Source organism: Mchenga conophoros, linkage group LG18 (genome assembly GCF_057382185.1).
Source record: "Mchenga conophoros isolate Kocher_MC1m ecotype Shallow Benthic linkage group LG18, M_conophoros_male_GT1.1, whole genome shotgun sequence".
In the NCBI taxonomy this organism is placed as follows: domain Eukaryota; kingdom Metazoa; phylum Chordata; class Actinopteri; order Cichliformes; family Cichlidae; genus Mchenga; species Mchenga conophoros.
Genome location: NC_140543.1, coordinates 8,405,504 through 8,422,322, shown reverse-complemented (window position 1 = coordinate 8,422,322; position 16,819 = coordinate 8,405,504). Strand labels below are relative to the sequence as shown.

The following is a 16,819-nucleotide window of genomic DNA, read 5'->3' as shown; positions in this document are numbered from 1 at the left end:
ATGTGTCTAATGTTTAATTAATTATGAATTAAATGGATTCTTATGGGTTCAGCACCTCCTCCTCCTTCTAGCTATCACTAACATAACTGTTACTAATCCATATTTCCTTTTAAGTCTTCATTCTCTGTTAACTGCTTCTCATTAAGAATAAAATACAAGGTAAATCAAAGTCAAAGTATCGACTTTGTTCTTCTTTTCATTGATTGCTGTTCCAGTCACTGTGTAAATGCTTCACAACATTGATAAATAAGTGTTATGAGCTATATTTAATGTTCATGACACAATGTTTTTATCATGCTTCTTAGAGAACTTCTGGAATGCCGCATTTTTCGACAAGGAGACGTCGTACCTGCACTTCCCCACCTTCCATGGAGAGCTGAGCGCCGACATCTCCTTCCTTTTTAAAACCACGGGCTCCTCTGGTGTGTTCCTGGAAAACCTGGGCATCAAAGACTTCATTCGCATCGAACTGAGCTGTGAGTACTGTAGGAGCTTGAGGGCACCAATTTAATGAGGATTAGAGTGATGTGTCACTAAAACCTGGAACTTAAAGTTTTAATCTGGATTTGTGTAAACCCAGAGGTTAAAGACTTTATCTGTGTCAAAACTGTCCTGTAGGCACAAATATTACCTTTTTAAAACATCACTGTATCTTCCTGTGTCTTGCACAATCTGAATGCAAACAAGCTACATTAATTTGACACAAGGATACCATTTGTAACTTTGGCAATGGTTTGCTGCAACATTACCCTCGATTCTTCCAGGACACCGTCAAACCTAGCTGCAGGAAACCGAATAATGACGATATCTGAATCATCACAATCATCATCCCAACAGTTCGGGATAAAGTCGAGTACCTGAACTCAACCTTACATGCAGGAATTTTAATTCCAAACAAAAATAAGCTAACACTTTATTTGTTTATGTTCTGCCCAACTCTGCTCAGATCAGCTGTGTTTGTGGCCCAAAGACCTGCTGCCAACAGGGACACTGCAGAGCGCCCTCTGGTGGACAAAATGTGCAGCATCAACAGTCATAGCATGGCTAAATGGTGTTTCTCTTCTTTACTTTTGAAATTTTCATTTCTAAATGCTAGCTTTCTGTGCTACCTGCAGAATCTTCTAGCAACTTAATATTTAATGAATAATCGTTTTTGAAAATATTTAATTTAATGGAGACATTTAGCCAGAGGAAGCCAGAAGAAGAGAACTGTGGCACAGTCTTTGGCATGGCTATGGACATCACTTTTTTTATTGTGCAAAAGGACAAGAATGTGATGGTAAAGTTGAAAATGCATCTACAGAAACAACTCCATTATGCTGCTAACACAGCTTTGGCGCTTTGCTAACATCTGCACAGACAGCATGCTGATGCTCAGTAGCCAAGAATACAGTGTGATGTTAAAGCTGAGTGAACTGTAGCCTGTAGGTTTATATTGTTAAATACTAATTATGAGACAATGCCACACAGCAATTAATTTGTATGCACATAATGTCTTTGATATGCTGTTTAGCAATGGTGGTGATAAATGATTGGTACCAATGTGAACCCAGTGGAAGTCAATAAGAGAATTGAACTGATAAGTTGAAATTCTTCTTTTCCCTCATCTAATGGCAACCCTGGTTTACAGAATGAGTGTACCCTAAGAGTTTAAACTAAAAAAAAGTTGAACTTTGAACTCAGAAGTGTCACTCCATGCTGGCCATCAGACAGAGTGCATGTTTAAGTCATGTGTCCATCTTCTATATACTTTCTATAGTATCATTTAGGAAATAGCAGAACTACACTCATGGATGCTCATTACTTTGCCTACAGCACTGCAGTGCAGCAAAGTGACAGGTACACATTTATGAGCCAGTTTTATAGTCACTTTAGTTTGAGGTTAGTTTGCAGTGTTATCGCTGCACTGATTTTGCATTTTACCTAAAAAATTGATTTAAAGGGACACATACACAGCTGAATACAGGGACACTGCTGGAGCAACAGCTTTTCTCCTCAGGGAAATCACTGTCAGCGAGGTTGTTTCAGATCTGAACAGTGTTGCTTTGTTGGCAGCTGCCTCAGATCACTCTGTAACGCTGCAGCTGGGCCTGAGAACAATTTCTAAATGAAGTTACTGCAGGATATTGTTTCATCTTGTTCTGTGCTCACAGAGTAATACATCTTCTCCTTCCAAACCATGAAGGATGAGAGTTTGTTACACAACTGCCATCATGTCTTTTTGTTCGAATGAACACCGCAGGAAGCTTTTTTTCTCGCGGATGTGCAAAAAGGTGCAGCACTTTAAAATGTGATTACGGTAGACTTTTCACTTCCCTGGCTTCTGTCAGAGCTTGGTGAAAGGATGATCTATACCATGACACTATAGATTTATCAGCCAGCTAGGATTTAGTTACAGCCTTTATTTCATATATCATATATATAGATCTGTGAGTTGCTTCATCGTGTGTGTGTGTGTGTGTGTGTGTGTGTGTGTGTGTGTGTGTGTGTGTGTGTGTGTGTGTGTGTGTGTGTGTGTGTGTGTGTGTGTGTTGAGAAAAAAAACCTGAGTGTTACGCACTATGTGCTTCAGCAAACAGTGACCCTGCTCTGTAACTTTACATGGCCTCCCACTTCACATGGCTTTGACAGTTGGTATGGTTACTAAACACTCCCACTTTGCAAAAATAAAATTTACAGTTGATCAGTGGATATCTAGAAGGAAAGAAATTTCACAAAGTAACAGTAGAATCCTGTTACAGTATAGAAAATCCTTTATTTCACAAATGGTTATGAAGACAAACTGGAGAGCAAGGTGCTTCGTTTTTTTTATACCTGTGGCAGTAGAATTAAAAACACCTGAATTCAAAGTCCATGATGTATAATTTATGATACTCCAAATGTGTTCGTCTGCATACGTGTTTCTGTTTGCAGGGAACAGAGTGGCACTTTCACCCACTACAAATGTGCTCCCAGGCCATCCTCCAAAACCCCATCTGTATGTTGGGGCGTGGATGACTGATGCGTCGGTCAAATGCTGATTGGTTGGCAAATGGACCGGAATAGGGAAGGGAGTGACAGCAACTTTACCAAGAATTGGAGAAACTTGAAAAATCTTGAACTTGACTTGAGAAGAAAAAGATTTAAAACAATACAGCATGAAAAGTGGAGACAAACACTCAGTTTCACTTCAGGTCTCTATATATTCTAACTTCACTGCTTCCTGCAGCTGGCTGATAGATGTACAACAGATGGTCTCTGCAGGTTGTTGGACAGACTGTGACTGAGGTGTGGCCTAATACTTTTGCCTGTATAATGTTACTGTATTGGGTGACTTTTGTTTTGTTGACCCACTCTTTGGAATATGTGAATTGGGAGCTGTCTGGGAGCCGGTCTGTGAGTCGTTTGGTACTGGGTTGCGGGAGTTGAGGCTCAGGTGTGAAATGTTTGGTTTTCAGGGTTTTTATCGGTTTTCAGTGTTATTTTGTTATCGTTTTTATTGTTAACTCTGTTTTCCTGGGTCTTTTCACGTGTGTTATGAATAAATCTTCTTTTTTCGGTACCGGTACTAGTTTTATTTTGTTGTATTTATCCGCGACACCTTAAAGGCCAGTCCGTGAAAATATTGTCGGGCATAAACTGGTCCGTGGCGCAAAAAAGGTTGGGGACCGCTACTCTAGAACATTTTTTTTTTATTGAATTAGTTAACAAATACTAAAGCCTGCTGTATGGTGGTGACAGCCCCTCCAAAACATTAGTGTTGTACTTTTGGGTATTCTAGTTTTTGTGAGTAAAATATAAGTATTTTATTGTAAGTACTGTATTTTGGCAAGGTGTCTGTGTGTTGAATCCATATAGTTTCTTGATAGTTTTAAGAATGTGATATCTGACATATTTTTCCAAAAGAGAAGTGTTTCCACAGTCACTTTAACATACAGATGAGCCGTGGGCCACTGCAGACACTGTCATGTCATGTGAGGGCCACTTTAGTGTTCAAGTACTTCAAAGTAAAACAAGCAAACAAGAAAACACAGACAAATATTTCAGAAAATGAAGTGTTTTGTTTGCTTTTTTTTTTCAAATTTCAAATATTGTATAACATGACAAAACTGCAAGCGTGAACACAGTTTATTTTTCTCACTTTTAACTAACTGAAGCCTTTCGTTGAACTACCAAATAAACAAATTGGTGCTGTCTTTCTGGCCAGGAACATGGACGCACAATTTTGTTCGTATTTAACAAAATAAAAATGCAGACATGAGTGTACACATTAGTTTCTGACTACTAGTGAAAATTGTTTTCTTTTAATTAATTCCCTCACTGAACTAACACAACCAAACCCTCAACATGTTTGTGCTCTCTGCTCATATTGCCTTCATATTAAATCATTTTTGCTCTGTAAAGAACTTATTTTAACATTGCACACAACAATAAACAAATCCTCCCTAACAAAAAAAGTAACTTCAAGGGTCAAATTACATTATATTTCTTCACATCAATATACGGGCTGAAAGTAGAGGTGATGTGACCCCCGCTATAGAGAGTTGCACAATGAAATACACAGATTTTAGTTTGTTAGTATTTACTAAAAGCTTCTTAAATAATATGAGGTTGTTTCTAATGAATTGTTGTTTTTTTTATTTTAAAAGGAGGACCCTCTTAAAGCTTAAGGTCATTTACACAGAATACTAAAAGACTCTTATCACAAAATAATCAGTCTAAATTTTAACAGCCTATGAGTTTTGTGATTTAATTTATATAATGATCCATATAATCATTATTAAAAAGCGTTCTATTAATCAGTTAATGAAATCACGCTGTTTTCCTGTCCCTTGCTACTTTTTCAGCCTCCACTCAGGTGGTTTTCTCCTTTGATGTTGGTAACGGCCCACTGGAGGTTCGTGTGGAGTCAAGCGTCCCGCTGAATGACAACCGGTGGCATCGGGTCCGAGCAGAACGGAACGTGAAGGAGGCATCGCTTCGACTGGATGAACTTCCTGTCGCCACGCAGGAGGCGCCAACTGACGGACACTTCCACCTGCAGCTCAACAGCCAGCTGTTCATAGGTGAGGATGACATGGATGCATTTGCGCACAGTTTTTGTTTGTTAATAGTAGTACTGCTGGTTTTGGTGTCTTTTTTTTTTTATGTCTCTTTTGTTTAAAGAATTCTCTGTCTCCATATATTCCCCTGCACTTCTTTAGAATATAATATACGTAGTCTATATCTCAGACAATATCTTCTTTGTTCTCCGGGGAACAGTAGTTCAGCTCAGTGTTTCTGTACTGCTCCTTCTAAAGTCTGCTTTTAGCTTTTAGTCCTTTTCTTTCCTCCGTGTCCCCGTAGTGTGCCAACTCTGTGCCTCCCACTTAAGTTCACATCAGATGTCACTGTATGAATTGTTGTACTGTGCAGGGCTATTTCTGGTTCCCAAAGGCTGTGGTTTAGAACATTTCATTCTCACGGTAGCTTGTATAGCCATCTGTGCCAGGAAGTAGAGTTACCTCAACTTTTAGCTTTATTTTAAATGTTTGGAACCCGTAGGTTACAGTTGGCATTGCAGAGACGGAAAAAGTAAATTATGGAAAAAATACGGACTCGTATTTGCATGTGTAGCATTAAATAGTCAGCTGTTGAGTTTTAATTCATTCTTGAGTGCCTTTGTGTTCTTGTTGCTGTTGTGTTTTTGTTCTCGCTATAGTTTGCTAAATTCAGGCACACGTTTTCTGGATTTATTTGTTGGTTCATCCTCCACAAATTTAACCTTAATGAACAATAAAAATTTGTGTTCAGCACATTAAGCCGAACACTAATTAGTAATGCATGTTAGGATTTTTGTTGTGTTTTGCAGAATGGTTGGTGTGTGTCCTTCCGACGTTTAGGCCAGGTGCAGGATAATAGATACAGTGCACAGACCATTTTATTGGAGTGTTTAGCTGGCAAATATCCAATGTAACAAAGAAGTTCTATTGTTTACGAGGAAAAAACCCCACACAGAATTAAATTGTGCTGATATATATATATTCTTTCAAACATCCCTGAAGATTAATTATTAATAAAAAACAATTCTGTTGGTTTTGTCGAGCCATTTTTCACAGACACCAAAATGCCCAGCTGCTGTTAGGAACCAGAGAGTTTTATTGTGTTAGTTTGTTGATACCTCGTATAAACAGTGCAGTTGCTCCTGTAGAGGACCGGCTCTCAAACAGACGGCGAATAGATCCACTCAGGGGGTCCTGATTACCTTTAGAAAATTTATATAATAAAACTAAGTTAAAGGAATATGAATGAACCAAAAACAAGAGCTTTTTTTTCAACCAGTATCTGGATTCTTAACAATTTAAAAAATCATGGCGCTTTTTTTTCACACACACTTCTTCATTGACTGATTATTGTCATCTATCTCACATCCACACCACAAATTTAGAAGCACCAGTTAACCTTACGTGCAAACTTGGAGAAACCCCTCACAGGTGCAAGCAGTAGATGCCAACTCCAGAGAGAGAGGGCCAAGGAAAGATGCTGACTACTGCACCATCAGAGCCTATACGAGCCTTGTTTTTTTGGCTTCTAAGCTAACGTTGGGTGGAAAAATACATTTTAAAGATTAGTAGTCCACTTTTTTTTTTTACTACTGTTTGTATAAATCCTGTTGCCTGATCATTTCTAAAAAGGTGGGAGAGACTTGGTGGGAGAGAGTGTTTTTAGAGGCTCCTAGAAAGCTAATGCTTGTTTTTGACCCTAAAGTGTGTTTCACAAGTGCAGCCTATCAGCTCCACTGCAGGATGTCTATGAAAGCCAAAATCCAGCCAACACTCGGGACCAGTTGAGAGATTAAGTAGAGGTTTTACAGTCTTTTTTTGATTTGCGCTCTAGCAGTTGAGCTCAGTTGAGATCTAGAAGATAATTTTGACTAAAGTTGCTCTTTTCAACTTCTTGGCGCTAGGTCAAATAAACTGTGAGTGAGATTTTTTTTTTTTTAAATAAAATTTAAAAAGTATAAGAGAAGCAAATCTTTTTTTCTTTTTTCTGATTATTTTCTCCTAATTTTGCGAGAAATCCTCCTAGACTTGGATTCAAAGGCAGGCCCCACATCTGGTTTCCTCTTTCAGAGTCATACTTTAAAGGAAAAGAAATCATCTACAACAGAGTGCTAAACTGTTCTTGGCCAGATGCCACCAGCTCTTCAGCATTATTGAATATGAAAGTGCTGAGGCAATGGTTCTGACCACTGAACAATAATCACAATAAATAAGCATGCAGTAGGGAGTTGTGATTATTTATATATATACACACACACATACATAGCCCATGGTGTGATTTCTTGCAGCAATAAATAAACTGCAAAGAACTCTAAACCTCTAAGTTATTAATTTCGCAGTTATCTTATTAACCAGCTACAAACTTCATCAATGCCGCAGCCCTATTCAAGGTTCCTTATTTGTCACATGCATAGTTATATAAGTATAACACACAGTGAAATGTAACCTGACATGCTCCTCGACATGTGCAAAAATGGGGGGGTAGAGGAAGAACATTATATGTATATATATAGTATATACATTAGGTGAATGTGCAGTAGTAGCAGCAAGCAGGTGAATTCTGTACATTAATAGGAATAGGCAATCTGACTATTTTACAGAATAGAAAAATAGAATAGAATAGAAAATTTAACTTACAGCCAGTACAATTGTACAATTCAAGTCTTATCATTCTGTAAATATTTAGTCTTTCACTTCTTACCAGTAATCACACTGAAGGGAAAACAAGCCAACAAACTCTGAAATTGTCTGATGGTCACAAGAACAGACAAATCAAGGAGAATATAGATTGGCTGCATGTGTTTAACCAATAGGCTCTTTGTAAATTAACTGCACCTCACCTACAAAGCAGAGCAGGCAGAGAAAAATATCTGCTGTCAGTTTGCTGCTTCCTATATAGCAGCTGTTAAATCTGATGAGTTAGCCTCTTAAAGTGCTATAAAGTCTGTGATCTCTCTTTACGAATGGTCATGGTCAGTTTCACATGAATTCTCCTCAAATCAGCATCTCTTTATGGCTGTATATAAATCACCTGACCCAACCTGTCCCTCTCAAACAACGTAACTCAACCAAAGACATTAATAGAGGAAATAATTACAAAGACATCAGGTTTCGGTGTCTAACCCCCTCACCCTTCAAACAGTCATGGCGGAAGGTTGCTCTTTCCTGAGTGTGGTTCTGATAGAGGTCACTTCCTGTTAAAATGGAGTTCTTTATCCCCACATTCACAAAGTGCTTGCTTGATCAAGCTGTGCTGTCTTTTTCTTAAAATATAAAGAACATCAAGATTACTTTTGCAATAAACTGACAGTAAATTTAAAAAAAAAAACAGGTGGTTCATACTGTAGCTTTTCTTTAAACTGCAAGCAGTTATACTCTACTGATTATACTGATAGTTTATGTCAGTAATTAAAAAAGCAGCAGTTGACATCAATTGATACCTGGATGGATGCTAGCTACATTACCTGGTTTGTTGTTGGTTCTCTTTTTGTTTCTATGTTGTATTTTATTGGCTTTATTTGTGAATTAATGTTTTAAATATTAGCAATGATGTTGTTGAGCAGAAGACTCAAAATTTGGCACCAAAGTAAATAAACTGATTAATGACTTGTAATTGTTGTAATTTATTTATTCATTTACGCTGCTTTTGAAGGGCAAACACATTTTGCTTATCATCAGTGACAGGGTCTTAGATATGCACACCTTTTCCAGCAGTTTATTTATGAGAGATTTTTCTTCACGTGTTTTTTTTTTGTTTTGTTTTTTTTCACAAACCTCAATTTTTTTGAAGACGGCAGCATTGCTCCCTTACTTGGATGGATCTACATTTTTGGCGCAGGTTTTACAAATGCCTTACCTGCCACAGCCCTCCCATTTATCCGGGCCTGGGACCAGCAGTAGGAGTAAAATGGCTTGAGACCCCCCCAAATCACATTTTGAGTAATATTTAAATGAATGCCTCGTGGCTGTTGTGGGGCTATTTGGCATCAGCTTAATAACACGTGCGTCCAGTTTGATTTTCTATGAAACGGCTCAGTTGGTTATTAGCCATACTACCAGCAAGGCCTCAAGGATCACGCCTAGATATGTCTAAAAATTTTGGTCTGGATACAGATCCCTCAATAAATTGTTCAATTTTGTTGGGGGTTTTTTTCCCAGTAAAATTTCGGTTTATTTACATGTGCCCCTTTCTTTTTTCCTATCACCATCATCAGATCAAAACTGTAGCTATATTGTCCGGTTCTTTGGTTTATTAGTAAATATATGCTAAAATGGATAAATAAAACTAATGACATTCCCATCAACCCTAGCTGTACTTTGAATTTTGTGCAAATTTGCATGCTAATAAACTACGATTAAGATGCTGAACATTAGTTGCTAAACATCAGCACGGCAAGCTGATGTCAGCATTTCTCTCACCACCACGGTGCCTAAATACATCCTCCACACAGCTCCCAGCATGGCTGTAATCTCATATCTTGTTTTTTATTAAGCCCTCCCTGACAGCTGGATGGCTCCTTACTTCTACCTCTCATCCCCCCAGTTTGTACCAAACCATCTCACTTTAAAAGTTAAAAATATCAAACCTCTATAGGGTAATATGTCATCCAACACGTTTCTTAAAAGATATCATTCAGCTATATTACACTCATAATAATCCCCACAATTATTAATAAGATTTTAAGTGTAAAACGTATATATGAAATGTAACCCTTTTAGTGTCTTGGCAAGGGGGGTGACTTTAAAGCAGTGTTCAGATTTCTCTCTACATCGTCAGTATCTCACCGCGTCCCTCCTTGTTCACATAGTATGAAAAGCTGAATATTAAGTTATTTGCATTCACAAGCCTCAGCATGGGCGTGATTACATTTTCAATCCATTTTACCCCATGAATTGTATTTGTAAGACTCCATTTGTAAGGCAAAACTGTTCTATTGTGTAAATTACAAGCTCCTGTGTTGGTTTGTATAAATTCACAAGCCATATTTCAATGTATGCTGTACTTATGTGCCATAATCCTGCCTTGCTTTATAAGGCAGCGGATTCCATTGTCTTGATTAATAAGCCGTGTTATTGCCTTGCATGGATTTATAATCCCCAGCATGCTGTTTGCGTTGGAGGTGCTAAAAATCCACACACAGCAATTTAAAGTGAGCTCGGCAATTAGCTCAGCAGAAATCACTTCCTTTGTGAAGGTTAGAAGCAGTTGTTTTGTTTTGTTTGGATAGCTGAGCCTTTGTATATTTGTGCAGCATCACTATCCACCAACTGATGCACAGTTTATTCCTCCATGCTGGGATGTGTAGATGAGACTCCATCCTCTACAAGGATTTTCAGGATTCCTTTGATCTTCCCTTCATATCCCTCGAAATGCAGCTGCATTGGCACTAGATTGTCCTATTATAGACAGTGCGGTGTGCACGGTATCCTGTCAAGTCAAGGTTGTTATTTTTCTTCGAATCCTCTTTGAAGCGCAGCTTAGTGGGGTTTTTTTTTTTTTTGGGGGGGGGGGGGGGTTTCGGTGCTGTGTTGATCTAAGTTATATGCTTTATACGAGGCATATTCAACCTGCATGTTAAACCAGTGATGACAAAATACTTTTTTTTTTTTAAACTTATCATTGTTCACTAGACTGTTCATATCCTGTTCATCAGAGTTCACATTACAAATGTTATACACAAAACAACAATTTGTAAACTGTAATTCCAGCAGAGGAATGGACAATTTGAGGTTAATTCAAAGTGTTGAACTGGCATTGCATAACATTTTACTGGAACTCTCAATATGAGGTCCAAAGACATGCTGATGTAGGTGGAAGTCATCATTAGGCTGAAAAAAAAAATGAGGGATAGCAAAAGTTTTATCAGAGGTCAGCTGATCACTGCATACATTCCTAAAATGAATGAATGCAATGACTAGCACAAGAACACCAAAAGGCCTGAAAGACTTATGTGGATGATCAAAGAATTATTTCCATTGTTTCCATTTCCATCTAGCTAGGTTAAAAACACTCATTAGAAGGATAGACTTATCTTTGTTAAGTTCAGGAGATGCCCTCATGAATGATGATGATGAGGCTAAGGATACAAAAAAAGTATGGGCAAAGAGAGAAAAGCTCATGAGCCAAAGCATACCACATCATCTGTCAAACATGATGGAGCCAGTGTTATGGCCAGTGGAACCGGTCAACAACTGCTTATTAATGACTTCTTGAGTGAATTCTGAAGTGGAGAGCTTTTCTGTTTTCTGAATATACCGTCAAAGAGACAAAACGGTAATTTGTTTAATTATTCTGCTCAGTATTTTCTCCCTGTCTATGTTCCATCCTTCCTCTCTCATTTGTTTTACTTGAATTCAGAATTTATTTCTTTTTTGCAGGATAAACGGAGAGAAATCATAGCCTCCAGTTGCAGTTTGCACTGTGTTTTTCACACTTTAACCATTGCTCAGCAAGAGTCAAGTCTTTGCACACGAGTCAACATCTTCCTTGCAAACCATCACAGCAACCCGCTAAAGCAATCACAAGGAGGTTTTCAGTCCAGCACTGTGTACCATTCGGTGCCCAGTTTCACATAGCAACTGCCAGAAACCACTTAGCAACCAATCAGGGATTGAACCATTCTTCCCTAGCAACCCGTAGCTATCAGAAGGCCGCAAACAGGTTCCTAGGCATGTGTGATTATTGCCTAACTTCCAGTGTTTTTTTTAATTCTACCATTTTTGCTGCTTTTATATGCCTCGGTGTTCTATTCAGTAAAGATTATAAAACATTCTTACCCTCCAGCTTGCTCACACAGTTATTGAGTAAAAATGATCTTGCCAAAATTTCGAGATGTGGCAATGATTATTTTGTGAATCAGTGTTTATCAGTGATGGTAAAAAATACTTGCTCAAACATCTGAAAGTTTCTTCTCAGTAATGAGTAAATTGAGAAACTGTTGTATAAGGAACAGTTAATGAGTGAAGAAAGGAATAAACAGGCTAACAAAACTGTATGTTTCCTTTTTTATAATTGCAACTTTACAGACTCTTAACTGTAGGGGTGGAATAGACATCAAATGTAAAGTGTTTAGGCTGAACATATATATAAATTGCCATGTTATCTATATGCTCTTTTCATGTGTGCAGCATAAGCAGCCCACAAAGCACATATGATTTGATGATTGTTTTGTTCGCCATCGCTCAAGCGGTGCAGGTCAGCTCATCCTACAGCATACTGTTTTTGGTTGTTTGTTTTTAATCTGTGTTTTCAGAAAATATCCTGGTTTCATATTGAGATTTTAAGTCTTTTCTCAGAGCTGTGCTGTGCTTTTGCTCCTTCTTAGTTTAACTTTTCTTTTTCCTGCGTTTTGCTTGTTGAGCTCGATGTTCAGGCTTGAACACGCATCGGCTTTGATCTCCATTTCACTAATTAATTTCTATTCACGCTCATGTCGTCTCACGTGTCCAGTAATACACAGGATCCAGACGTATAGTAGACACTGAAAATGTCTTGTTAGAGCTGATGCATTTTTGATGGATATGAGGCTGAAATTCTCTTGAAGGTCTTACTCGTAGCTCTGCTCCTTTGGTCAGAGGTGGAGTTTATCTGCATTTCAATTCTTTGATGTATGCTTTGATCCCCACATCACAAATCCCTCATTATGCTGTTTAAGTGTTTTCTTTAAGCAGCGTTTCCATTTGATGTGAAGACTCTGTAATCCTTGTTGGAGCTGAAGTTGTACGGCAGGATGTTTGTTGAAAACCCTCACCGCTCTGATAGCCTCCCTGGTAGGAGGGTTTGTTCTTTAATAACCTCTCCTTGCTGCTGTTTTATTGCTTTGATCAGAGGTGGTGGTCCTCAGGGATGCTTTTTTGCTCACTGCTACAGTCACCTCTTTCACTCTCACACACTGCCATTTAAAAATTTCCTGCGCTACTAAAGCTTTTCTTTTGGCTGCCAAACAGAAGCGGAGTAAGATATTTCCGACATCTGGGGTTTTTGACGTGACAAAGATGAGTGGAGCACTTAAAGCTTGGCTAGACGTGAAAAATATCCTGTTTAAATGTTCGTCCTGAAATATGAGCGTCTGTGTCGAAAGATGTCGGTTTCCTCGAAAAAATATGCATAAAACTCAAGAACAGCAGATAATGGTGACTGAAAATGCACTTTTGGGAGAAACATCAAGTCAGCAGATTTCTGATTTGGTTGCGTGGAAGCTAATGATTGTAATTGTATAATTCTGATAAAAGTTTTCTTTCACTTACTGGATAAATATTTGAATGTATCTGAATTTAATAAAAATGCACTTTAAAATATATTATTCTATTTTGCCAGCTTTCTGTGTCTTCATCTCTTCAAAAAAGCAAAGGACTGAAGGTCATTGGTAATACTAGGAGCCATAGGAAACCTCTTAAGGGGACAAAATATAGAATTCCTGATAAATGAAGCTGAAATAATTAAAACTGGTGGTCATAACTACAAAAGACATAAAAAACATAAAATTCTTAACTGTGTGAATATCTCCCAGGGCTCAAATTAGTGTTTGGTAAAAATGACTTTTATGTGTGCTGAGTGTTCTTCCTGGAACCTTTAGAAACTTTATTTAAAGTGGCCAAACTTGCTTCCTGTTGGGTATTTGAAATCACTGTTGTATAATAGGCCAGCTGTGAGCTGTAGTTTTAATATCAGAGTCACAGCGTGAGATTGTGTTAGTTATTTTAGTTCTTTTATATTGGGTTGTTGTTGTTGTTGAAGGCCAGTTTAAGATGACTACATAGGTTTTGTTTTTTTTAAACTGTGCTTTCTGACTCTCAGAATGCAAATCTACAACTTTTAAGAAATCTTCTTAATAGCTAAACCTTTACATGACTGAATGGAAATTTTATAAAAAATGGTGTAATATGATTCTTAATCTTCTTAATCTCAGCATGGCCTGAGATTAAGAATCATACTGATTAAGAATGTCAGCATGAGCCTAAACTCCCAGTTTTTACATGTGAAACTCTTGACTGAAGAAAATGTAAAAACGTTTGTCTTTTGTCAGGATGTCCAGAAGGCATATTTAAACACGTGACAGCAATAACTGTCACAATTTTGTATGTGTACGCCTGTGTTTAATAAGTGCAGAGTAAAATGTTCCAATACATTTACAGCTGGAGATTTGTGGGTCGGGACACATTTGCAGTTAAAGAAAGGTGTTTGCATATTGTATTAATTTGAATCACTATGCAGAAAACTGTGGTACAATAGCTGTGATTATAACACTGATTAAAATGTGATTACACTGTAAGTCTGACCGCTGGAGGGTTGCATTGTTATGCAAGTGAAGGCGTCCAAGTGTCTAACCTCTCTGAGTGATTATTTAAAGAGTAACAGTTGAAAGGATGACAGGATGACTGGATTGTAGACATTTGAATCATGAACAATGACTTCCAGGAGAGTCTGTGAGGATTCAAATGACTATTATGTTGTGTCAGAAGCAAGTTTCATATTACGCGGTGCTTTGCTGGTTTAATCATTTATGGGAGTTGTATCAGAGCAAAGACGGAAGGCCTAGACAAGACTCTAACAGAGATCAGTGACTTGTTGGTGTGCAAAGCTGCTGCTGAACAACAGGACATTGTCTCCTTCTAACTTTGACTGCAAAGAGCTGCTGAGTTAGTGCCTCGAGCGAGGTAATAGATCGACTCTGATCTATGTAGAAAAAGAGGGGTTGTCTTATTTGAACTATGTGAAGAATCGGTGACCGTGTAAGATCTCAGAGAGAGTGTGTAACAATGAAAACAAGGTTTAAACTTCCACTAAAGAGAGCATGCAGAATGCCCTGTTAGACAGGCAGACAGATGGATGATAAAAGTTACGTCCCCCAAACTGTTTCCCACCTACAGTTTGTTGCTTCATTGCTGTTTTATCGTTGAGTCATTTCATAAAAACTTTTGACAGTTTGGAGCTTCCGGGGAAGCACAGGCGACATGTGTATCTGCTGTAGTCGACAGGAGAAGCTGTCAACACATAAAGAAATGAAAGAAGGGCTGAAACAAAGACAACATGTTGTCATGCTGTAGTCGATCGTTAGCTAAACATGCAGAATTTTGCTTCCTCTTTGTTTTGGAGGCTTTGAGTTTTAGTTCATTAATGTTTAAAATGGAAATGGGATGCTAATGCCATGCCCTATTTTTGTGTTATCAGGAGGCACAGCATCCAGGCAGAAAGGCTTCCGGGGCTGTATCCGCTCTCTGCAGCTGAACGGCGTCACTCTGGACTTGGAGGAGAGGGCGAAGATAACACCAGGGGTTCAACCCGGCTGCCCGGGTCACTGCAGCAGCTACGGCTCGCTCTGCCAGAACCATGGCCGCTGTGTGGAGAGAGCCAGTGGCTTCCAGTGTGACTGCAGCCTGTCAGCGTATGCGGGAGTTTTCTGCCAAACAGGTGAGCAGATACAGGAACACACATTTTACTATTAATATTGTGTATGGCTTAGGAAGTTGATTGCACAAGCTTTTCTCTTAGAAAAACAGATTCTTTTAGATACTTAGTGATGCTGACCCCCAGGTCTGTCCCACTCACTTTTTTAGAGGCTTTTTTGTTTGGAGTCCTTTGGGTTTACTTCTCTGTGGTTTCTTTGTTCTTTATTTAATGCAGGTTTTGTTTTTCTATCTATTTGTCACTGCATTAAGTCCTTGTTTGTTTTAGTTACGGATTTCATTTAGAGTTTTATAGTTCCCTCAATGTGTCTTTTGTCCTCATCTCCTGTGAGTTTCCCTCTGTTAACTTTATTCATGTGTCTGTATCCCCTCGTTTTTTTGTTTCTCATTTCTCGTTTCTTTTTGGAAGTTATTTTCTCTTTTGTCTGGTTTTAGTTTAATCTGGTTAAACAGTTTTTTCATCAGCCCATCATAAAAGTTTCAGTCTGCTTCACGCATTCTGCATCGCAGTACTCTCACTTCATTAAACATGACAAATGTATTGTTTATGTGTAGAGGAATACCACAGCAAGGTGAGGTACATGGCCCAGACATTCGCCCTTATCTTATTTTGGCTTTTTGAAAAGTTTGTCTTTTTTGTTGTTTGTTGCTGGGTAGCTTCTTATTGACGAGACACCTGAGGTCGAATGAGTAGAGTAAAAGTCCAGTATAACCAAAATGTCTTAAAGGCGCTCCATCGTTGATGAAAAAATGCTGAGCTCTTAGTTAATGTAAGATTACTTCTCAATAATGTAGAGTTAAACTTTATGGAAGCATGATTTTAGAAACACATCGTGACATCTTATTTGACATTTAAAATACTTTTTTGTCACGGTTCTGGGTCATTTCGACCCAGCATTTTCAGTTTCTTGTATTTTGGTGTTTTTCTGTATTATGGTTTATTTTCTAATTCTTTAGTTGTCCTGTTTTGAATATGATAAGGTTTCAGTGTTATTCTGGTTAAGAGTTTGTTCTTAGGCTTAGTTCAATGTCTGTTCTGTGCCTGTCATGTTTGCTGTTTTACTTTGAAGGTCTTGTCTCATGTTAGTGTATTCAATTTTACTTCCTAGTCTTGCCCAGTGTTGGGTAAGTTACTTTAAATTAGTAACTTAGTTACATTACTAGTTACTTCTATCAAAAGTAACTCAGTTACTTCAAGTTACTCGTTACTTTCAAAGTAACTAGTTACTAGGGAAAGTAACTTTGATTTTACTCAGAATTCTCTTGTTAATGTGTTGCTTCCGTAACTGGATACCCAGCAAGACTGCCAGTCTTCTAGCTTGCTTACTTGCCACAAGTGCTCTGTGCCACCTACCAATAGAAAGGAAAATATAATGTGCACATTTCCACGA

General features: G+C 38.2%; 1 protein-coding gene across 2 annotated transcripts in view; it reads left to right on the top strand.

Annotated features, from left to right (window-relative positions):
• Positions 1-16,819, top strand: part of LOC146553148 (contactin-associated protein-like 4) — a 150,338-nt gene that overhangs the window by 113,309 nt on the left and 20,210 nt on the right. For both annotated transcript variants that reach the window (XR_014889419.1, XM_085253689.1), the window contains exons 16-18: positions 306-476; positions 4,827-5,045; positions 15,193-15,432. Coding sequence is in view for 1 of the 2 variants with exons in the window: in XM_085253689.1 (XP_085109815.1) it covers positions 306-476; positions 4,827-5,045; positions 15,193-15,432 (630 nt within the window). In the remaining variant the exon portion in view is untranslated. The remainder of the gene's footprint in view (positions 1-305; positions 477-4,826; positions 5,046-15,192; positions 15,433-16,819) is intronic.